General features: G+C 39.2%; 1 protein-coding gene across 4 annotated transcripts in view; it reads left to right on the top strand.

The window, feature by feature from the left end:
* The window catches only part of PCYT1A (phosphate cytidylyltransferase 1A, choline), a 60,719-nt gene that overhangs the window by 13,009 nt on the left and 22,739 nt on the right, over window positions 1-24,971 (top strand). The window contains exons 1-2 of one of the 4 annotated variants that reach the window (XM_003991738.6): window positions 1,169-1,314; window positions 18,550-18,676. In XM_003991738.6, coding sequence (XP_003991787.1) covers window positions 18,560-18,676 — 117 coding nt within the window. In that variant the 5' untranslated portion in view covers window positions 1,169-1,314; window positions 18,550-18,559. Of the gene's footprint in view, window positions 1-1,168; window positions 1,315-11,248; window positions 11,390-18,549; window positions 18,677-24,971 lie in introns of those variants that run through there. The other 3 variants (XM_045037087.1, XM_019839936.3, XM_045037088.1) reach the window with 3 other exon arrangements.

Raw genomic sequence — 24,971 nt, 5'->3', positions numbered from 1 at the left:
CTGAGCCACCCAGGCGCCCCTACTTTTTTTTTTTTTTTTAATGTTTATTTATTTTTGAGAGAGAGTGTGAGTGCGGGAGGGGCAGAGAGAGAGGGAGACAGAGAATCCAAAGCCGCTCCATGCTGACAGCTTACAGCCCCATCCCAGACTCAACTCAGGAGCTGGGGGATCAAGACCTGATGGTTGGAAGCTCAACGGACTAAACCACCCAGGCGCCCCCTTCCTTGTAGTTCCTGATGTCTTTTCTAGCTAGCAGTCAGTCCTTATCTGGAGCACCTTAGTCTGTAGGCCATGTTCAAATAACTAATTGAAATTCAAAAGGGAAAGGGTTACAGTAAATCCTCTTTCTCCCTGGAGGCTCCTCAGCAGAGGCGTAAGTCTCTACCCACTTCTCAGCCACTTTCAAGTCAAGCATGTAGACAAAAAATAATAAATACATCAAAAAGTTCTTTTACATTCTTCTCTCATGACATTGGGTATATGCTTGCCTTACATCTGTGGAATCAAAAGGGACCCCTCCAAGGGTTCATTCTAGCAAAGGAAAACGTTTTTCTTCACCAGATACCCTCCTACATGTGATTTCCTACCAGTTGGCCTCCCTTGAATCCGCTCCTGCTCAACTAGCCCTCGGTTGATTCCTACTGATCATTTTTCCGTGAGCCAACCTGGGTCAGAAATAACAGGAGGAAAACCAGCTTTGGGACCAGCTACAGGTTACTACAGGACTTGATTGCCGGACACGAATTCTCCCTACAAGACCGAGTAGGGCAAAGGTGGTGCCGTGTTGTAGCAGTCGCCCAGGGGTCTCCGGTGGAAGGCGTCACGGCCATCTGCCCTGCACCAGACGCTGGAGACCGAGCACACAGGTCCTCCCCGGAGGAACCTGGCCCGGAGCGGGGCGAAAGGGAAGCCGCCGGCTTAACGCATCTTGACTGACTGCCAGGGAGCAGGCGCGACAGTTCACAGTCGTATCTCCTCGCGAGGAGGCGTCTTTACCGCAAACTGCAGTTCCGCATGGAACCTGACCCTTAGTCACTTCGTCTCTAGCGTCTGGAGTTTTCTGCTCAGCCACTCCACCCCAAGGGCCTCCGTGGAGGCGGAACTACTGTGTCAGGGGTCGTGGTTTTCAGGGAAGTGTCGCGGTCGGATTGACAAGAGGGCGGGCAGTAGGCGGGACTTCCGGCCCGCTGTTCCGTCAGCTGCCTTTCCCGGGCGTCTCCCCGCAACCTCCTCAACTTCCCTTGTCCGTGACGCGGCGCCTGGGAGAAATCCGACGCGACGGGGGCCGGGGGGAGCGTGACCTCACCACTGCAGGTGAGGACCCGGTGTGTGCAGATCCTTGCGGCTGTCTTTGAGAGAACAGACTGTGCGGCTAGGACCGCGAGGAGACTGACTGAAAGAGGAGTGGGTCAGTGACAGCGAAGGGAGTGTAAGGAGGGGCTGTGGAGGCTACTGTGACCCAGAGGGGCAGTGACAGCGAGGGGACTGTGACCGAGATGTAGCTGCTTGCGAGGAGCGTGCGACCCAGAGGCAGTGAATGCGAAGGGACTCTGACCTCGGAGAGCGCGAGGCAGAGGCTGCGAAGGGACTACGATTGAGAAAGTATGAGGCAATGACTTGGAGGAGACTCTGGTCGATGGATAGTGACTGTGAGGGGACTCTGATCTAAGGGAACTGAAGGCACGGCCGCAGGGGGATCTACCAGCAGTAACTTTGAGGGGCTGGCTTGGACAGCAGTGTGGGCTCAGTGACTGGACATGGTACTGTAGGGTTATGTCTGGGCACTGGGTGTGGTTGGGTGGTCATGACTGGGCACAGAAGGTGTTTAGTGTAAAGAACACTGGTCTGGGACTTAATCAGGCCCGAGTTTAATTTTATGGACAAACATCTTGTGGCTGGGAAACGTAACCTCAGGACTGAGCTACAGTTTCTTCATCAGTGAATGGGAAGTTTGGACTAGATTAATATTTCCCGGACTGTGGGTTCCATCCTATTATTGGGTTGTGAAGTCCATTTAGTGGATAGCACCTGAATTAAAAAAAAAAATGGAATACAATAGAAATTTTCAGTGTGTTCACATAGTGAGGGTAAGTATTGTTTCATGAAACTTGTTTCAGTTATCCATGTATGAGATTATGATGTCCAATGGATTTCCTATATCTGAAAATGTACGAAATGTAGTAAAAATGTTTTAAAAATGTTGGACCAGATTATTTCTGACTTTTCTTTCAGGCCTAAAATGCCATGATTCTATGTTTAGGAGACTGTTTGGATGTGCGAAGACTGGCTCTGGCTGGGGCATAGGCTCCATCAGATTGACTTAACGGGCAAAGGCTTCCCAAATATAAGTGAGATGACCGGTTATGAGGGAGGACTGAAACTCACAATCTCAGTTGGGAGAACTAGAACTCACATTTTGCAATAGAGACAGTGGTATTTACAGAGGCAGTGAGGATACAGGGGTTTGTGATAGGAAAAACTGCTAGAAATAGACATTGAGAAAGAGGAAGCTTTGAGGAGGGTAGGAACAAGGCTTAGGAAGGGAATTGAAGACAGAGACAGAAAACATTCTGCCAAGAATAAAATGGGAGTAGGGAGATACGGCCTTCAGGGCCCTTTTCAATCTTGACATTTAGTGATTCTGTAAGTACCGAGAATTGCTGGTAAAAAGATATTAGTTGAGAATGGTATTGGTCCAGTAATCAATGGTAAACAGACGGTGACCATGATGGGGAAGAAAGGATGATGCTTAGAAAGTCAACAGTGGTGACTGGAATACCATACCAGAGAGGCTTTGATATATTTAGCTGTCCAGCTCAGTCATTTGTGCACTGGAGGCCAAGACTGGCATACTGGAAATGATACCATGCTGTGGGTAACGTTTTAGCTGCTGTTTTTATTCCTGCTGATCCCGTTTGTGAGGGTGGCTGGTGGTGCAGATGAAATGAACTAAAGTGAATTTCACTACCCCCTCTCTACAAACCTTTGTAGAAGGTGCTACTGATTGTACCACCCGGTGGTTTTTTTTTAAAATATCTAATAGAAGAAACTTGAGGTAATTTTACTTTATCTGACACTGCATTTATCTGATAACCTAATAGTCACCCCCACTTCCTATGCATGTACACTTTGTGATACAGGAAGGGAGTTCAGAAAGATTCTTGAGTGGTAGTGAGTTGTGAATAATGCCTTTGTTTAGCTAAAAAATGGCTAGTTACACCTTTTTCTAAAACATTAGATGTTTACTTGGCTTACATTCTACATAACTAAAAGGAACTACTCAAGAATTTCTTTCTGTAACCAAATATGGTTGGCTGAGCAACACAGGTTTGAGCTGCGTGGGTCCACGTACACGTGGATATTTTTTCGATTAATGCAATGCTGTCAATGTATTTTTTCTTCCTTATGATTTTCTTAATAAAATTTTGTTTTCTCTAGCTTTATTGTAAGAATACAGTATATAATACATATAACATACAAAACATGTTAATCAACTGTTTATGTTATTGGTAAGGCTTCCAGTCAACAGTAGGCTATTAGTAGTCAAGTTTTGGAGAAGTCAGAAGTTATATATAGATTCTCAACATGTGTGTGTTGGGGGGCGGTGCCCCTCATCTCTGTGTTGTTCAAGGGTCAGCTTTATATGCTTCAAGGTAACTGACTTAGAAGAGAAGACATTTAGGCTTGGGGACTGCACTACTGCCTCTGGGGTCCTTTGTGTTTGTTGAATGAAAGGATTCTTTTTGACCGGCCTGTTTTGCAAATTCCCTTCAAAAACCAGTATTATGTCCTGATTGATAAGGAATGAACTTTATTCTTTTCTTAGCCTATGGTTTCTCTTCCAATAAACAGTTGAGGTTTTATTTTTCTTGGGGACCTTCTCGTTGGATATGTGATCCCTTAGGGAAAATAATCTAGTCAGAGCCTTGGATTCAGAAATCCCAGGTTACTTTATCTGATGTTAACACTGACTCACTCTGTGAGTATGGGAAGAATTGTTTGCTTTTTCTTGTTTCAGCTTTTCTAACTATGGCAGAGGTTGCTATTCGTCTGCTTAAACAATCCTTTAATAATCTGAAACATACGCACACTTACAAATCTTGTATACAATCTCATGGCATTTGTAAACCACCTGACCCCATTCATGATTCCCCTATAGAACTGTCTAATCTCTAGGTTAGACATCATTACCCTAGGGAGCTGAATAATTTTTCTGCGTTATAAATGCTGATAAGAATTAGTTTATAAAATATTTATAGAGAAAGCAAGAATAATAATTTGCTATTGTTAATGACGAGTAATGACAAAAATATCTAGTAATAATTGTAATTTTATGCTTCTCACGTATTTGCATAACTCTGATCTGAAGTCATCTTTTGGCGCTTCTACTAACAGAGAACTCCCTCTTCTACAATTGAGTCAGTAAATTCAGGGACTATACATTTTTACAACTCTTATTTTGCAGTATGTGCCAAAGCTCCACTCCAGAAGGGTGAAAAAAAAAAAGAACTGTGAGTCTCTAACAAATATTTGGCATTGGGTTAGGTTTGTTTACATGCATTATCTCATTAACATAAATAATTGCATTGCTTGTATTTTACTATTTGCAAACAAGATTAGTAGATAGCTATATAGCTGGCTTTTTTTTTGTTTTTGTTTTGTCTTTTTATCCCTTTTTTGGATAACTCTCTTGTTAAAAGTTAGATTGGTTTGAAGCTTTCTATATTTGTACTAGAGTGATTGCCAATGAGCTAGGGGAACCCCTGGCTGTTAGATCACATTCACAACTATTTGCAAACCAGCTGTGAAGTGAAGGCTGGTAAAAAAAAAAAATAGTGACATATGGTCTTTGCTGTATGCTAGAGAACAAATGGTATGTGTAGCACTTAACAGAAAGCAGGTAATTTTTGTTTTTTTTTTTTAGGTGGCTTTTCTTATCTAAAGGGAATTACCTTAGATGTGATTATCCTTGTTTATTTTCTGGCCCTAAAGTAGAAGTCTTTTTTTTTTTTTTTTTTTTTTTTTACAGTAGAAATCTTAAATCATTTTGTGCCATGGACGCCTTTGGCAGTATGGTGAAGCCTTGTGTATTCCCTTTTGGAATAATATTTTTATGTGCAAAAAATAAAATATAATTATAAAGGAAACTATGTTGAAATATAGTTATCAAAATGTTTTTAATATGTGTGATACAATGCTATATATGCTTTTTATTAACAGTAAATGTTTACTATCAATGGATCTTATAACCATAATAACTATTTTTTTTAAGTTTATATATTTTGAGAGAGAGAAAACATGAGTGGGGGAAAGGCAGAGAGAAGGAGAGACAGAGAATCCCAAGTAGACTCTGCGTGGTCAGCACGGAGCCAGATGTGGGACTCAAACTCACAAACCCATAAGATCATGACCTGAGCCTAAGACGCTTAACGAATTGAACCACCCAGGTGGCCCTAACCATAATTACTTTAAAATGATCGTATGTTTAAACAATATTTGAAGATATTTGTAATAAGTATAATGTCTAAATATATCTAAGATTTCAATTGGTAACAAAGTCTACTGTTACTGTTGTGGCTTATGTTCATAACTGAAGGAAGTGGTGAATTTGCCAGAGGTTAGTAAAAATGAAGATATGATTTTTTTTTTTTTTTGGTCCAACCCAGACTCCCTGAATCTATTGTAGACCCTGCCTTAGAGATATAAATTCTGTAACTCACTCTAGGAAGAGCAGAATCTAAATACAGTGTTTACTTATTGAATCTTGTAGTGGAAAAGTGGTGGAGCAAAATGGTTCAACCGTGGGAATCATTACAAGCGTTCCTTGTAGTTTTTAGGATAATCTCTTTCCAAAAAAGTTCTATTATATGGCCAGGTCCAAATATAAGCTTTATTTTGTTCCATGGAGAACCCAGGGTCTGGCACAGAGTAAGTACCCACTCAATGTCTGTTGAAAAAAAGGTTTCTCTGAAGAAATTAAAGAGAAGAGATCGAGTTCAAAGATAAGATCTGAGATGTGACAATTTACAGGCTTCAGATTTTGAGGCATAGCGTTGAGCTCTGGTTTAAAACTAATCTGTCAGTGTAGGTTATGTTGTGACATTTACTTTTTCATTTGGCATTTTCTACATCAGGCATACTTAAGACTTATTCTATATAGTGTAGTAGTACATACAGGTCAGTGACATAAACTGCAGTAATCCTGTATCAGAAAGTTATAGTACAATTTCTTGAAATAATCATATTCCTAGCACTAACTTCTACTTTACAGCTGTTTGCATAATCTAGGTAGGATTTTCTTCCAAATTACTGATAAAACTGGCTCCGTCTTCATTTAGGATAAGAGTTGGATTTTTTTTTTTTTTTTTTTTGGTAAAGGGCCAGATAGTAAATATTAGGCTTTATAGGTCATACAGTGTCTGTTGCAACTACTCATCTCTGCAGTTGTAGCACAAAAGCAGCACAGACAGTACCTCAGTGAATGGGCGTGGTTGTGTTCCAATAAAACTTTAGTTACAAAAGCAGGCAGTGGGCCATTTCTGGCCTGTGGGCTGTTTTTTGTTAATTCCTGATCTAGGAGGTCTGCTGGTTCTTGAATCCAATTCCTCCTCCCCACTATGGGTTAGACATACCCTCTCTCTAACTTCAAAGGCCTTTATATAAGGGATGACATGACTGCATTCTTCAGAAAGGCCTGAATGTACAGCAGATGAAGTGATTAATGCACTTTGACCTAGGAGTTCAGAGTTTGCCTCTTTAGAGCACCACTTTATCAGGGCTCCTTGGTGGCTCAGTCGGTTAAGCGTCCAACTTCAGCTCAGGTCATGATCTCATGGTTCATGGGTTTGAGCCCCATGTTGGGCTTTGTGCTAATAGCTCAGAGCCTGGAGCCGGGTTCGGTTTCTGTGTCTCCCTCTCTCTCTGCCCCTACCCCGCTCGTGCTCTGTCTCTCTCTCTCAAATAAATAAACATGAAAAAAAATAAAAGAGCACCACTTTATTAAGCTCCACAATGGTAGAAGCAGGTAAAGATCCCAAATATAAAGTATGCTTGCTTACTCAGCTTTGTAACTGAACATAATGTAAAAAGTAAACCATTACTAGGCATATGGTTTTACTGAGGAAGATAATGTTGTCCCAGAGATGGGAGAAGCAGGAATAGAATACAAAGGAAAAAATTCATGTTTCCTCTTTTTGCAGATAGTTCTCTGTAGTACTCTGGCAAATTTGAATTCAGTTTTTGAAACTTGAAGAATGTATGTGATCGCAATTACTTAGGTTGTTGCATAGGTTAGGAAACAGAATCTACCTCCTCTTTCACGTTGGAATGCTTACTAGATCTGTTAACAATAAGGAAGTAGAATAGAAGGGATTGAGTGGGAGTCCTTAAAGCTGCACTTGTAGGAGGCTTTCATCTTTAAAACACAAGCATATGCATGCCAGTACCCAGATTTTGTCTGCCTTAGGGTACATATTGGAAAAAACGCTTTACTAGAGTTATCTTCAGAATCTTCTCCTTGCTACCCTTCCCACCTCACACACATTTCCACTTCTCTGTACTTTCTTAGTAGCAAATTTGATGCATCCAAGCAGGCATTTATTGGAACATTGAAGAACAAGACAAGCAGTGTGTACTGGGAGGTGAGTCAGCAGAAATGGAGCCAGATTTTGTGAATCTGAGTAAAAATTACAGGCAAAATACTACGTTCTGTATCTTGAAAGCAATTTGAGACACTAATTCATTTAATAGGCTTGGTGGTGGTCTGGTGGTGGTGGCAGTTGTCTATATTTAGAATTTGTGCATGAATGGAGAATTTGACTAAGATAAGGTGACTAATCTAGGGACTGAAAAGGTAGCAATATTGGAAAAATGAGGCCTTACAAATGCTGCACTCTCGCTGTCAGCTTCCTTTGACAAAGAAATTTTTTGTAGGATAAACCACTAAAGAAACAGGAAGTATTGGCACACACCAATGAATTCGTAAGGGAGGCTATGTATTCTATCTTCAGCTACTTTCATTCTCACTCATCCCAGCTTAATGTGGATGCTATGGTTGGAAGCCAGAATCCACCTGCAAAATATTAGGTAATTTCCCACTCCCCATCCCCATTTTGATCTTATACCATATTGGTTCTTTTCCCTGCCTATTTGCCTTCTGGACAACCTGTTATGTTAAGGCAGCCTGTGTATGTATTTTTTTCTCCTTCTGGAATGTAGATGTTTTAAAGCCACCTTTTCCAGAAAGAATGTGCACCTTTACTTAATGGTGTTGGTTGATTACAGAGGTGCAGTTATCATAAATGAAGAGTTTGGGAAGTATTGTTCCTCACTGTTGTAGGTATTCAATTACTGGTCGATTGTGAATGTGGTATAGGTGATGTGGCTTTAGATGCAGCAAAGTTTCAGTTTAATAACTAAAAGCCAACATGTATTTACTATCCTCAGTATGTCCTCATCCTCCCACGTGCCTTTTCTCAATAGCAAACTTGATGTATCCTGGCAGGCATCTGTTGTAACTTTTGGGGAACTGGTAATTTTTACCAGTAAGGCATTGATAACTAAAAGAACTCTTTTTTTTCCCTAATAAGGCACTAATTATAAAATTATTCTATATGCTTCTGTGGTATATAGGTTAGTGGATGTGAGGGAGGATGGGGATGGTCTGAGAGAGCCAGTGAAAAATGGTTTCTTCAGAAATCTATAAAGTCAGAATTTAAAAAGTAGTAGTAGTTCTAGAGGAAAAGCATGAGGGTTAATCTCTATGACTTCTAAATTCATTTAGAGTTATTGTTATGGAATGTCTGTGACCTTTGTGTTCTCCATCTCCTAAGGAGATAAGATACAGAAGTGTTTTATGTGAAACACCGAAAGTATTAGGTGTGTTTGTTCCAAATCCATAGGATCTTAAGACCTGAGTTTAAGTCTAATGTGTAATGTTCAGTTTAAAGTATAATGTAAAATACAATGTAAGACACAAAAATCATCTTTAGAAAACAGAAGAACTGGGGCACCTGGGTGGCGCAGTCGGTTAAGCGTCCGACTTCAGCCAGGTCACGATCTCGCGGCCCGTGAGTTTGAGCCCCGCGTCGGGCTCTGGGCTGATGGCTCAGAGCCTGGAGCCTGTTTCCGATTCTGTCTCCCTCTCTCTCTGCCCGTCCCCCGTTCATGCTCTGTCTCTCTCTGTCCCAAAAATAAATAAACGTTGAAAATAAATAAATAAAAGGTTTCAACTTCTTAAAAAAAAAAAAAAAAAAAAGAAAACAGAAGAACTGTATGCAAAAAGGAATAATGTGGGCAGGTAAGGAAAAAATATTTTTAACAGGATGGGACTTGCGTTGTGTCATCTTTGATACACTTATAAACTGACAAGAACTTGATCCCTTTCCATCAAAACAGAACAGTAATGTATAAAGAAAGTGCTTTTCAAAATTTCAGAGTGGTTTTCTATACTTAGTATATTTATTTAAATAGTTATTGAGCGCCTACTCTGTGCCAGAGCTCATTGATAGGTATTGGATGCATCAATTGTGATTTTTGTGGTTTCAAGTGATAAGAAACCCAGTTTAACTAACTTAAGCAAAAAGGGGAGTGTATTGGTTGGCACAATTAGACAGTTGAGGATCTGAATTCTCTCCATCACTAGCTTGCTTTCTCTGTGTCTGTGTTGACAATTTCAAAAGAGGTTCTCCTCCTGGTGATAGGATGGGGCACTGGATTGTCACAGGATGGTTCCCAAAGCTGTGTCTCTAGGTTCACATCCACAGAGAAAGAAGTGATCATCTTTGTCCAAGCATTCCCATCTGGTGAGTTCTAAATTTACTCTGATTGGACTGGCTTAGGTCACCTATTATTGCCTATCCCTTCTCCCTTCCTCCCCCAGTCTCTGGCCAGGGGAGAGTGATGTGCTGATTGGTTTAGGGCACATGTTATCTGATGCTAGGGTTTGAGATTGAAGCTTACACAGACCAAATGAAAGCGAGTTTCCAAATGAAAATGGGCTCTTTTTGGAGCAGGAGAGTTGAACAGTGGGAAGACAAACAACAGATCTCCACTACATCAGGAAGTTTATATTCTAATTTCTCATTTAACCCTTAGCATGACTTAGAAATTAAGTACATTTTAATAGAGCCTTCCTTAATCACATGAAGAAACTGTTAGAATCAAGGGACTTACCTTAACCTCGAGTTAAGGTACTAGAAGGAGCTAGAATTAAATCCCAGTTTATATGATATGATTCCTAGTCTAGCGCTCTCGCTACTCTTCTGTTTTGGCCCAAACCAAAACAAGTCCCTAGAGTTCTTGAGTAGTCTGCCATCAATATACCCAGTGAGAAGGGAGCCCACTGTTTATGAAAGATGAAAGTAAATTCCTGTCTGACAGAATATAATAAGTGGTTTTGATTAAATTCATATATGACCATTTTATATACTAGGTAGCATAGTGTTGTTAAGTGCACAGACCCTAGAGCCAGAATACTTAGGTTCAAATCCTGTTTTTGCCCTGTCCTAGGTGTGTGACGTCCGTCATTTAACATAGCTGTGCCTTAATTTCCTCATCTGCAAAATAGAGATAATAGTATTACCTACCTTATAGGATTGTTGTGAGGGTTAAATCACTTAATATATGCAGAAGTTGAAAGTTCTTGGCCATAGAAAGTATTCTATAAGTGTTAGCTATAATTATTATCATCACTATTATCATCGTAATCTTTGGTATTATGATAGAGAAATATGGATTGTGTGATAATGCAGTGAAACAGATTTACATCTGATTGAATACCCTAATCATTAAGAATTTTAAATATATTCTATATTCTGTTTTCTAAAGATAAACTCTGCCATGTTTTATATTGTATTAACCTAGAGTATTAAGAGTGGGTCTTATTTTGGCTCAGGTCATGATCTCGCAGTTCATGGAATTAGGTCTCACATTGGGCTGTGCGTCAGGCTCTGTGCTACTGGCTGGGAGCTGCTTGGGATTCTCTCCCCACCTCTGTCTCTCTGCCCCTCCCCCCTTTGCACATTTGTGTTCCCTCTCAAAATAAATAAGTAAACATTAAAAAAGAGTGGGTCATAACAAGGGGGAAAGGATCTAGTGGTATGTCACGTTGGCATATGATGACATATATCAATCCTGATCAATATTTTCATCAGTGACTTGGATGGAGACATAAAAACATTTTCAAGTTTACAGACTACATAAAATTGTGATAAATAGCTAATATTATAGATGGCAGTCAAAATTTGAAATTATTTTAACAGACTGGAATAAGCAAAAAGATCAACCAAAATGGACTTTAACAGGATAATGACCAACAAAAGGAATAAATGTGTTTCTACACAACCTCAGCTCGAATGCCCTGGTGTGCCAAAAGGAAATGCCTCCTGAGGTAACCCAGTCCCATTTCAGATAACTCTTTTGTTCCTAAAAAGGTTATTATTATGTTTAGTTAAAATTTATAACTCTGCATCTTCCAACCAATGATCCATTTTTTGGTCGACTCTCACAGAACAACTGTTTGCTGTATCCAACATGACAAGCATTCAGATATTTAGAGATAGTTATCAGGTACCTTCTTATATAGTATAGTATTGTATCATATTGTATACTATAGTAGTTAGGGGTGTGTAGTCTGCAGCCAGGCTGACTGAATCTGATTCCTAGCTTCTCAGCTTACTAGCTATGTGACCTTAACTGTGCCTCAGTTTTCTCATCTGTAAAAATAGTGTTAAGAAACAATATAACTGTGTCGAAGGATTGTGAAATTAAGGGAGTTTTAAATATTTTTAAGTATTTAGGTATACAGGTGTTATATAAGTGCTCACTGTTAGTAGTAGTGGTGGTAATATTTCTTTCTTCATCACAGCTTAAGATCAGACTCTAGAAGGAGCGCCTGGGTGGCTTAGTCAGTTAAATGTCTGACTCTTGTTTGTGGCTCAGGTCATGATCTCGCAGTTTGTGGGATAGAGCCCCAAGTTGGGCTCTGTGCTGGCAGCACGGAGCCTGCTTGGGAGTCTCTCTGTCCCCCTCTCTCTCTGCCCCTTGTTCACATGCACACACACACACTCTCTCTCTCTCTCAAATAAATAACCTTAGAGAAAAAAAAAGATCAGACTCTAGAAGAGTTCTTGCTACAACAGTAGTTCTTAAATGGGGTAGGAGTGGGAGATATATAGCAGGAGATATAGCATATTTAATATTTTACCATATTTTTACATTAAAATGTAAAATATGTACAAGCACTACTGTGTGCCAAGCACCGATTAAGGCTTTACATGGATTACTCCATTTGAACCTCGTTTGTTAGGTGATGCAACTCTGACGATTAAGGAATTTGTTCCAAGTTCTCATGGCTAATAAGTGGTAGAGATAAGATTCATATTTAGGTAATCTGACTTTAGGGCCTGAACTCTTTTAATCACTACACTATGCTGACGAAGCGAGGTTAAGATTTCTGTATTTCTTAAAATGGAGCATGGATAAATAATATTGGGAAACACTGCCTTACACATTTGATTAAAGGTGTTTATATAAGGCAGATGGAGAGATTTTGTTGTATGTATTCAAATGAAATACAGGTAAAATATATTAGTATTACTATTATTTACCAAAGGGCTTTGTAACATATTAATAACAATGGTTGCCTTGATTCTTTTTATGTTTGTGAAGTTTACTTTGGCTTTTTAATTAGCTAATCATACAAATCCTTTCTCTTGCCTTGAGTCCTCATTATGATATTTTATATTTTTTGTATGATTTTTTTAAAAAAGTTTATTTATTTATTTTGAGAGAGAGAGGAGAGGAGGGACAGAGAGAGAGAGAGAGAGAGAGAGAGAGAGAGAGAGAATCCCAAGCAGGCTCCATGCTGTCAGTGCAGAGCCCCATATGGGGCTTGAATCCACGAACCATGAGATTATAACCTGAGCCAAAATCAAGAGTCAATGCTTAACTGACTGAGTCACCTAGGCACCCCTGTGGTTTTTTAATCTAGTGAAATAGATCCAGTGTCACAAGGTCCAACCACCCCAGATACTAATTTGGCTTTAGAATGTCTTTAAAACCACACTGACAATATTTTAACTCTTGGAAGGAGAGCCTTTGCTTCTTTCTAGTATAATAATATCCACCATGATTTGTCTAGTTAAGTTGAATCATATGACAAGATGATTCAGTATTTTAAGAAGTAAGCAGTTCAAAGGCAAAGCAAATTTTATGTTATGTGTATTTTGCCACAATGTAAAACAAACAAAAAAGCAAAGCAAAGTTGAAGTCGGGGAGGGAGGGATAGATTATAAAGTGAGTGGCATGAAGAAACCTGAGAGTGATAGTTATGTTGCTTATCTTAATTTTGATGATTCACAGATGTATAGATATGTTAAAACTCATTAAATTATATACTTTAAATACAGTTTGTTGTGTGTCAATTACACTTCAATAAAGCTGTAAAAATATTGTAGCACACATTACCCCCCCCTTCCTCTCACCCCCCACCCCACCCCCACACACAGAGCAGACTTCTGAGAAATTCCTATAAACATGTTTTTGGACCTGTTAAGTATTTTTCTGATAAACACTAAAGAATTTTAACTGTAAGTTATGGAAAATAATTGTTGAAAATATGACATGACATTTATTCCCTTGATTTATTATGGCACCCTTAAAATTCTTTTATATCATGAATGGAAATTGCCACCTATTTGTGATGTCAGAAGAGGGAGGAACAGAGATTAAAGAATTTTTTTTTTTTTAATTTTTGAGAGACTGAACTCAAGTGAGTGTGGGGGAGAGAGAGAGAGGGAATGAGAATCTTAAGCAGGCTCTATGCTCAGCTTGGTGTTGGACGTGGAGCTCGATCTCATGACTCTGGAACATTGACCCCAGCTGAAATCAAAAGTGGGGAGGGAGCTCAACCAACTGAGCCACCCAGGTGCCCCAAGAATTCTTTATTGTTTAAGTTGAAAGCTTAGAAAAATCATAGCAAAACTATCTAATAGGGAAGATCTACATATCTGTACAGCTGACAAATTGGACTGCCTGTGAATCAGGCCAATAGCCATGTCAGTTATGTTTGATTGGTCCTGGGGCCTTGTTTACCTTTTAAGTAACTGTGACCTTTTATTCTGTGCAGTTAAGACTGATTTACATCAGTAAGAACTTAAGGGACCCATGCCGTAAGGAGAATGTTCTTGATAGAAGGAAGCAGCAGTATTGATGATGAGACAGCTTCTTTTTAGAAGTCTTGGATTTCTGGGGCACCTGGGTGGCTCAGTTGGTTAAGCATTGGACTTCAGCTCAGATCATGATCTGACATGAGTGTGGGTCCGGCATCTGGTGTCTGCTCTCAGTGCGGAGCCTGCTTTGGATTCTCTGTCTTCCTCTCTCTCTGCCCCTCCCCTGCTCACTCTCTCTCTCCCAAAAACAAACATAATAAATAAATGAGTAAGTAAGTAAGTAAGTAAGTAAAAGCCTTGGATTCTGGGAGACAGCCCAATATAGTGGTGAAGACTTGGGAATTAGGCAAGCCTGGATTTAAATCCTGGCTCTCGCATTGGCCAGCTGTGTGATCTGTTGGTTATGTTGCTTAACTTCCCTGATCCTTAGTTTTCTCATTTGTAAGTTGGGGCTAATAATACCTGCATCTCAGGTTGTATGGGTTAAATGAGAATAATGTGTATTAAGTGCCTAGCACAGTGCTTGGCACATAGTAAATATTAAAAAAAAAAAGAGTCATTATTATGATTGTTGCTGTTATGATCTTACTTCCTGCAAGATGTTTAGATTACGAGAACATATACTTCTTGGAATATTTGTATCATGTATACTAAATCAAAGAATTAGGAAGGAGAAGGAATATGTTTCTAGAGAATCTGAAAGACAATCTTATATGAGAGCCTATCTATGTGGAAAATTGCCACAGAACATTTTAAAAATTAAACTTTTTATTTGAAAAGTGTAAAGCCTATAGAAAAGTTGCAAGAATATTAAAATTAACTCCTTTATACCCCATCTAGTTGCATACATTGATAACATTTTGCCATATTTGCTTTACCTTTTTTTATATATAACATAGTGTACACAATTTTCTTCTTTCTCCTCCCCCACTACTTCCCTTTCTTCTCCTCCATCCCCTTCCTTTGTTCCCTCCTCCCTCCCTCCCTTCTTTCACCTCCTTCTTTCTATGCTCCTATTGCTGCTGCTGAGGGTAAGTTGCAGAGATCATTTTACCCCAAGGTACTTCAGCATTTATCTCCTTAAAACAAGGATAGTCTTTTACATAACATAGTGTAGTTATCAGGAAGTTTATTTTTTTCAATGTTTATTTATTTTTGAGACAGAGAGAGAGAGAATGTGTGAGCCGGAGAGGGACAGAGAGAGAGGGAGACAGGAGCTGAAGTGAGTTCTATGCTGACAGCAGAGAGCCCAATGTGGGGCCTAAACTCACGAACTCTGAGATCATGACCTGAGCTGAAGTTGGACACTTAGCCGACTGAGCTACCCAGGCGCCCCAGGAAGTTTATTTTAACGTTGATGTGTATTATGATTTGGTACACAGTCCATATTCAGATTTTACTGATTGTCCTAATGACTATCCTTGATAACAATTTCTCCTGCAGTCTAGAAATGAAATTTCGTTGTCATTTCTTTGGAACAATCCCTCAGCCTTTCAGTGTGCGTGTGTGTGCGAATTTATTATTTATTTTGAAAGAGAGAGAGCGTGCTTGAACTGGGGAGGGGCAGAGAGAGAAAGAATCACAAGCAGGCTCCACATCATCAGTGTGGACCAACGTAGCACTTGAAGTCATGAACCACGAGATCATGAGCTGAGCGAAAATCAAGAGTTGTATGCTTAACCGACTGAGCCACCCAGGCGCCCTTCATTGTTTTTCATGATTTACATTTTTTGAAGAGTAACAGGCTTTATTTATTTATTTATTTATTTATTTATTTATTTATTTATTTATTTATATCCATGCTCAGCGTGGAGCCCAATTTATTTATTTATTTATTTATTTATTTATTTATTTATTTATTTATTTATTTATATCCATGCTCAGCGTGGAGCCCAATGGGGGGCTCATGGCCTGAGCCAAAATCAAGAGTCTATGTTCAACCAACTAAGCCACCCAGGCATCCTGTAGAATCTTGGTTTTTTTTGTTTTTTTTTTTTTTTGAGAGAGAGAGAATGTGTGCGAAAGCACGTGCTGGGGAGGGGCAGAGAGAAAGGGGACAGAGGATCTGAAGCAGGCGGTGTGCTGACTGCAGGGAGCCCAGTGCGGGCTCAAACTGTGAGATCTGGTCTGAGCCAAAGTCTGGCACTTAACCCAATTGAGCCACCCAGGCACCCCTACAATGTCTTTTAATTGAGGTTTGTTTGCTCGTTCCTTATAAATCCATACAGGCTATGCATTTGGGGCAGGTGATGGAGGCATTATTGGTGATGTTAGTTAACTTGGATCACTTGGCTAACTCTTATAAAGTTATAAAGTTAACTCTTTTCCCTTTGTAATTAACAAGTAATTTATGAGAATTGCTTCAAAATACTTGGAGATACTTTGAAACTGTCTAAATATCCTGTTCTTTAGCAAATTTCCCCCCGTGGTTTTAGAATCCTAAAGAGCACTTTTATATCATGAATATGTGGTTTCTTCAGCTGAATTAAAGTCTTCTTGAGAAAATAGTTTACTTCAAAAAGTATGTATCTTGTACACAGTAAGTTCCCACTATTAGTGACTGCCTGACCTTCAGCTGCCCGACACCAGATTGCTCATTACATTTTTCATGATGGATTTTGTCTACTTACCCTGAGAAGAAGTTAACAGATACTTAAGCAAAAGTCCTGTTGTGTGTAAATTAGAAATGGTCACTAATTGCACTGATTAGGTGTTTTTAGTAGGCCTCAGACCAGTGAGATAGGAGTAGTAATACAATCTCTGGATAGTTTCAAACATATGATAACAATAATGAAGAAAAGCTCTGATCATCACCGGAAAACTTGTTAAATGTATAGCACCTTTATTCCATTTTAATTTGCATTTGCGATGAAAGGAAGTTTTTGGGTGGTGTTCATCTTTCACTTTGGACTCTGACATTTTTCATGTCAGCCTAATACTTAGCCATGACTCATGGGTGTCACCTTCACTCTTTAAGAATTAGGTCAGATTTCTCTTAGATCTTGTCATATTGCCACTTGGAATTTAGCTGGAGGAAAGAAAATAAGGCTCAACTGCAGTTGTTTAGATGAACATCTTATTCAGGAGGGCTAATTAGAGACAGAAAGGTGGAGTAGAATGTCCTCATTCTGTCTGGCATTTTTTAAAAATAGTATTTTATTTGGGGGAGAGTGAAAGTGGGAGAGGGGTAGAGAGAGGAGGACAGAGGATCCAAAGCGGGCTCTGCACTGACAGGCTGACAGCAGCGAGCCTAATACAGGTCTCGAACTCATGAACTGCGAGATCATGACCTGAGCCCAAGTTGGATGCTCAACTAACTGAGCCACCCAGTGCCCTGGCATTTTTTTTTGTTTGTTTGTTTTGTTTTTTATCTCTGCTCTGAGGATATTTTTTCCACCTTTCACTGTACATATCTTGGGCAGAAATGACAGTTGACCACTAAAGTTCCTCTATCCCCAATTTCTGGCTGATGCCTAAAATTGCATCATTATCAATTAATTTGTGCAAATTATGTTACCCAAGAAAAATGCGGATATCCTTGCAGGGTGTTGGAGAGGTAGCACAAGCCAACATCTAAACATAAACATCAAATATTCAGAGCTGTTCTGTGGTAGCTAGTTGCTAGAAGCTCTCTGCTAAGTGAGAGAGTAATTTATAAGTTTTCACTGGGGGAGGGAGAAGCCAGGGTGAGGTTTTAATAGTTGGGGATTTGAATAGCTTAAGGTGCTAACTCTGAAAGAGGAAGGGGAAATGGGTATTAGACCAGGAAAAGGAAGGACATTTAAAAGATACAATATGCTTACTTTACAATTTTCATAGATAACCCTGATGGAGTGGTCTCTGAAATCTACAGAGCATTAAGAGTTAAGAAATACATGTTTTGTTAAACCAGGAATTGGTGATGGCTGTCTCTTTTTAAAAAAGGCTCTTTTTTTTTCCATCTGCACCAAAGACATACCTTTTGCTTTTCCTTGTGTCTGTCATATCTCCAGGTGTACCAGGGATGTTATTAGGGGAGGGTGGTAAATTCTATGTAACTGACTTTCTCAACAAAGTTATTCCAATCTTCTACATGTAGACAGGATATGAAATTAGCAGTTGGTATACAGGCTGCATTGGTCAGGGTAATAATTTCCAAGGTCAGGTGATTAATTGTGGCCATTGTTCCACAGAGAGGCATTTCAGTGTTCCTACTAGAGCATGTGTTTTGTGAAGCTTTGTTGTTTTTTGCCAGATGCAATTGGCTCATCTTGTGAGATCTGTGCTATGGAATTGATCTTTTGCTCAGTGTATCTGTGTTAACATCTCTGAAATACTTGTGACAGACTTTTTCTCCACTTCAATGAGAAAAAAATTCTTTTTCACTTTCTATGACCAGTTAAAAGAAGATGGATGCTCAGAGTTCAGCCAAAGTCAACACAAGAAAGAGGAGGAAAGAGGTACCTGGACCCAATGGGGCAACAGAAGAAGATGGAATTTCTTCAAAAATGCCACGCTGTGCAATTGTAAGGAAGAGATATCTTTTTTGAACACTTAACCTGGCAGGGGGATGGTAAACACTGATATAAAATTAATGATATCAGTATGACAAATCTTAAATAATGGAAAGAATGAATAGTAAGTGTGAATAGTATTTTCACAGTTGTTGGAAATGTTCTACTTTCTTATCAAATTGAAGTTCACAGCTAAGTTGCAAAAGCTTTACATTGGAACTGGAAAAAGAATGTTAGGAAAATTTGGAAGTTGTTAAATTAGTTTATTAAGCTAAAGATTAAATTAAAATGAATGAAATAGAGAAATTTGAGCTCTAGGCAGTCATCTGATCTTAGTATCATCTCTCAGTGTTTAGTTTTCTGTGTCTTACTTTTTTTCTGCCATATCATGCCTTCACTCTATTACTGGTTATATCTTAGATGAGAGCCTTTTTCTGTTACTGCCTACCTTATCCCTGGGACATTATCTTGTATTTCCTAACCACTGCCAAGCTGTCAATGAAACACCCCATTCCAAACTGCTCATCCTGTCTCAGTTTGGTACCCTTCTTAAAGCTTCCCCTAAAAAACATGTCAATGAACACATGTACAACTGAAGTTATTATTGGTATGTAATATTATTATGAAATCCATGTTTTAAAATTCCAGTGAAAGGATTATATATTTCTGTGTTTTCTTTACCTATATTGACTGTTAGCCATTGATCAAACTGCAGTTTCCACTGGTTAGTTCTGGAACTTCATGTAGTGCAAAGGGAAAAGCATTTTTACTCTGACACAAATAACATTTGTTCTAAACCAGTACTCTATCTTGATCAATAAAACCAGCTGGACTCCACCAATAGGAGGCTTATGCTTTAGGCCTGATATTGATGATATTGGTAGGGGCAAGTGTATTCCTTTCCTATTGCTGCTTAACACATTGCCACATATTTAGCAGCCTAAAACAATACAGATATATTGTCTTACAGTTCCGGAGGTTAGAAGTCTTAAATGGATTTTGGAGGACTAATATCAAAATGTTTATAGGGCTGGAGATTGTAGGGGAGAATCTGTTTTCTTGTCTTTTCCAGCTTTGAGGGGCTGCCCCCATTGCTTTGCTCATGGTGCCAGCCAGCAGTCACATCACTCTGCTGCTTCTGTCATCACATTTCTTCTTCTTCTTCTTTTTTAAGTTTTATTTATTTATTTTGAGAGAGAGAGAGAGACCAAGTGAGCCTGAGCACAAGCCAGGGAGGGGCAGAGAGAGAGACGGAAAAAGAGAATGCCAAACAGGCTCTGTGCTATCAGTGCTGAGCCCAACGAGGCCTTGATGGGGCTTGATCTCACGAACCAAGAGATCATGACCTGATCTGAAATCAAGAGTCAGACACTTAACTGAGCCAACCGGTGCCCCTCATCACATGTCTTTTGATTCTGACTCTCCTACCTGCTTTTTCACTTATAAAGACACTTACGACAGGGTACCTGGGTGGCTCAGTCGGTTGAGTGTCTGACTGCGGCTCAGGTCATGATCTTGTGGTTTGTGAGTTTGAGCCCCACATTGGGCTCTCGTCTGTCAGTGTAGAGAATGTCTCAGATTTTCTGTTTTTCTCTCTCTTTGCCCCTCCTTCTGTCTCTCTCTCCAAATTAAATAAACATAAAAAAATTTTTTTAAAAGGCCCTTGTAATTACATTGAACATATTTGGATAATCCAGGATAATCACCCTTTCTCAAAATCCTTTAATTTAATCATATCTGCAAAGCCCTTTTTGCCATGTAAGGTAACATAGTCACAGGTTCCAGAGAATAACATGTAGACATGGCTTTAGGAAGCCATTATTCTGTACACCATACCAGGTATACTCAGAAAATGACTCAGCAGTCAACAAAACAGGAGGGCATTGTTAATTTCTGAATGTTTCTTAGAGAATTCAGGTTAAGAGGATGATGGTAAGCACCAATTCAGCAATCAGTCTTGGAGGAGGGACAAGGTATAACCATGTAGTTGATACTCTTCGCCAGTCACAAGAGCTAAGAATAGAGCAAAGAAGGCAAGTGGAATGGTGGAATGGGCTCTGAGAAGACTTAAATTTCTCGGTCCTTAGAATTGAGGAATTTCAGTGCTTTGAATTGCTTTGCTTCGTATATTCATGTCACAGATCAATTGAGTGACTTGCTACTTACTCCACATTCCTCTCTAGTACACACTGGCTCTTTAGCACGGGCTAATGGTCAAAGATTCATTCACTCAACAGGCTGTACCAGCCCTAGTGAGGAGTGTCCGCTAAATAAACTTGTCTGTCATTGTACACTTGTACTTTCTATCTCTGATCCCTTTTCAACTTTGTAGTGAAAGCAAACAATATTCTTTTCCTGTTTTTATAACAGGAATCTCTACTGAGATCATATAACCCACCCGTTTAAACTGCACAATTCAATGATTTTGGGTATATTTAGAATTGTGCAACCATCACCACAACTAATTTTAGAATATTTTATGTATCTAAAATGTGGATACCACATTTTATGTGTCCACACATTAGTTGACATTTGGGTTGAGCAAACAAGATTTTATCACACACAATGTCCAGCATAGCCACTAGGTGCTAAGAGTATAAAAGTAAATAGGACCTTCCCTTTGAGAGATGTGAGCCTAATGGGGAACTCTATAGCTCAGAGCTCAGAAGAATTTTTTTCCTTGCAAGGGTGGAGAGAAATTGGAAGGATCATTTAGTATTAGGTAGCTACATTGGTGGGTCAGGATGAATTAGAAAGAAGAGAGAAAAGAATTGGGGAAAAATGAAGTGATAACTTTATGGCTAGTTTCTTTGTAAGTATGAAGAATTTACTGACTCTTAAATACAGAGAACAAACTGAGGGTTGCTGGAAGGGAGGTGGGTTGGGGGGGCAGTTAAATGACTGATGGGCATTAAGGAGGGCACTTGTTAGGATGCGCACTGGATGTTATATGTAAGTGATGAATCACTGGGTTCTACTCCTGATACCAATACTACACTGTATGTTAACTAACTTGAATTTAAATAAAAAAAAAAGAATTTACTGATACAGATGTTTCTAAAGATACAATCAAAAAGAATCACAAAAATATTTATGAAGAATAAGACATTTAGCCTATATCTGTATTTATCACATGTATGGTTAAGTCACAAATTGGCAACAGTTCTGCTAATGGAGATAGATATCACAACCTCATATATTGAGAACACCTGTGTGCCAGTTACTATACACTGGAGATGCAAAGATGAAAAGATGACCTTGCTCTTAAGATGCTCACAGACAAATAGGGGAAATAGATAAGTTATTAAGATATAGAATGAAAAGGGCCAAATAGAAGGAAGTTAGAATACAATGGCTGCCGAGATGAGCAACAGATTAACTTTGACCTAGAGGTGGGGACAGTGGTTTTGGAAAAGCTTCACTGAGGAGATTATTTCTGAGCTGAACTTTGAAGAATAAATAGGGGAATTCAAGAAATGGACAAGAGATAGAATACAAGTTCAAGTGTGATATAATAGTATGTTTAGCAAACCATGAGTAATATTAGAGTTTAAAGTTCAGAAAACAATCTGCAATAGATAAGGCAAGCGACAACCTGATTATGAAGGATCTTGTGTGCTGTGCTAAAGAGTTTGAACTTTACCCTGTGGGCAATGTGATCAGATTTGTAATTTAGATCATCCTGGTGGCTTTGGAAAAGATGAGCTGAAACAGTGATAGAAACCAGAGAACTAGTTGCGAGATTGTTGTAATGATCCAGGTTGAAGATAATGAGGACTTAAACTACAATTTTAAGTTTTTAAGAGGTAAAATAGATAATTCTTGGAAATCAGGATGTAAAGGATGAGAGGTGTTAGAGATGACTTCTAGATTTGAGTCTTAGGTAGATTGTGTATATGGGGTGCTTCTTAAATAAGAAATACAGAAAGAAGATCTGGTTTAGCACAAAGATGATAAGTTTAATTTAATACAAGTTCAGCTTAAAAGGTCTAGGAAACATCCAAATAGTAGATAGATGAGCTCATTGTTTCCATTCATTGAAATGGCAATAAGAGTCTGAGAAAATTGTTACTTTTCTTTTTCACTTCCTCCTTTCCTTCCTCTCTCCCTCCCTCTCTCCCTCTCCCTCTCCCCTTATCTCCTTCTCCCTTCCTTTCTTCTTTTCTTCCTTTTCCTTTCCTTCCTTCCTTCCTTCCTTCCTCCCTCCCTCCCTCCCTCCCTCCCTCCCTCCCTCCCTTCCTTCCTTCCCTCCTTCCTTCCTTCTTTCCTTTCCTATCCCCAGGGAGTGGAATCTCTCAGCTCTGTTCTTTATCCCTTCTTTATCACACCATATGGTATTCCTCTTGACTCCATAGCCTTTTGTCTAGTATTATGGAAATAATTTGGATCTCAGGAACACTTGTTATCATTTGTGCCACATGTTTGAGTAAAAGGGAAATGTTTCTCTGTGTCATTCTGAAAGCTTTTGCTGAAAAATATTTAAGAGTCCTTAGAAGTAGAATCCTGGGAAGCCAGTATCAAATTCTGGTCTTAATCTGAGTTATCTCCATTTCCCTATTTTTTTTTTTTAATTTTTAAGTTTATTTGTTTGTTTTGAGACAGAGAGAGAAAGAGAGGGCAAGCGGGAGTGTGGGAGGGACAGAGAGAGGGAGAGAGAGAATCCCAAGCAGGCTCCACATTGTCAGTGCAGAGCCGATGCAGGGCTCGAACCCACGAATTGTGAGATCGTGACCTGAGCCAAAATCGGGAGTTGGACGCCTAACCAGCCAGGCTCCCCTCCATTTCCCTATTTTAAGGACACCAGAATGTCATCTCTTTGACTGGAATTTTGAGGAATAGTGCGTTAATATATGTGAACATAATCAGGAAAAGTTTTTATGAAAGCAATATTGCATTTAGAAGACCATTCATAATTTGGGAGATGATCATTAATAGAATTTTTAGTTATAATAGTATTAGTTATAATTTGTATAGAATTAGAAACTTCATATAGCATCTAGAAGCTAACCTCTTAGATTAATACAATTTAGTTAATTTTGTTGATGTAATGAAATCCTGTGTTCCATAAAATAGAATTGAAAATGAACTCATGGGGGCGCTTGGGTGGCTCAGTCGATTAAGCGGCCGACTTCGGCTCAGGTCATGATCTCGCGGTCCGTGAGTTCGAGCCCCGCATCGGGCTCTGTGTTGACAACTCAGAGCCTGGAGCCTGTTTCAGATTCTGTGTCTCCCTCTCTCTGACCCTCCCCCATTCATGCTCTGTCTCTCTCTGTCTCAAAAATAAATAAACGTTAAAAAAAAATTAAAAAAAAAAAAAGAAAATGAACTCATGTTGTTGATGATGACCTAATTTGTTGAGTGCCACTCTATGTAAAAAGTTGTGCTAGTGACTTTGCGTGTGCTATTTTATTTAACTCTCAAGTAACCTTGTGGGGCCAGTATTATCTTCTATTTTATGGAAGATGAAAGCTGTGATATCACAGCTATTAAGTGATAGAGCTGGGATTTAGATATAGGTTTTTTTTAAGTTCTAAATCAATGCTTTTTCATTTATGCTTCACAACCAGATAGTCAAACGACTTGAAAATAATACTATTCTGTAGCATTCCCTTGAGGTTAAAATGAAAGAGGTATGTTTTAGGAGAATATAGGTAGAAATACTTAGTCCTACTTTTATAAAGCATCTTCTAGATGCTTTTTTAGAAAGATGTTTTTAAAAATACTGTTCATTCTAGCTGGAGACATCTAGAGAGATAAAGATTTTGCTGATCTCTTGTAGTCAAAGAACCTTTGGTTTCACTTTCTATACTTAGGAGGAATTGAAACCCTAGCCAGGAGGGATAGCTGTATTTGCCTTTTGCCTTGGAATGTACACAGTAATCAGAAAAGATTGAAGAAACAGTTGTAAAAGATAGGATACTTTAATGTATCTTTTTAAATTAAGATAAAATTCATATAACATAAAATTTACCATTTAAAGCATTTAAATTTTTTTTTAATGTTTATTTTTGGGACAGAGAGAGACAGAGCACAAGCAGGGTAGGGACAGAGAGAGAGAGGGAGACACAGAATCCGGGCTCCAGGCTCTGAGCTGTCAGCACAGGGCCCGACGCGGGGCTCAAACTCATGAACCGCGAGATCATGACCTGAGCCAAAGTTGGATGCTTAACCAACTGAACCACCCAGGCACCCCAGCATTTAAACCGTTTTAAAGTGTACAATTCGGGGGTTTTTAGTATATTCACATTTAGTGTTATGCAACCATCACCGCTATCTAATTCCAGAACATTTTCATCACCACAAAAAG

Source organism: Felis catus, chromosome C2, assembly GCF_018350175.1.
Source record: "Felis catus isolate Fca126 chromosome C2, F.catus_Fca126_mat1.0, whole genome shotgun sequence".
Taxonomy (NCBI): domain Eukaryota; kingdom Metazoa; phylum Chordata; class Mammalia; order Carnivora; family Felidae; genus Felis; species Felis catus.
This window is presented reverse-complemented; position numbering and strand designations above follow the sequence as displayed.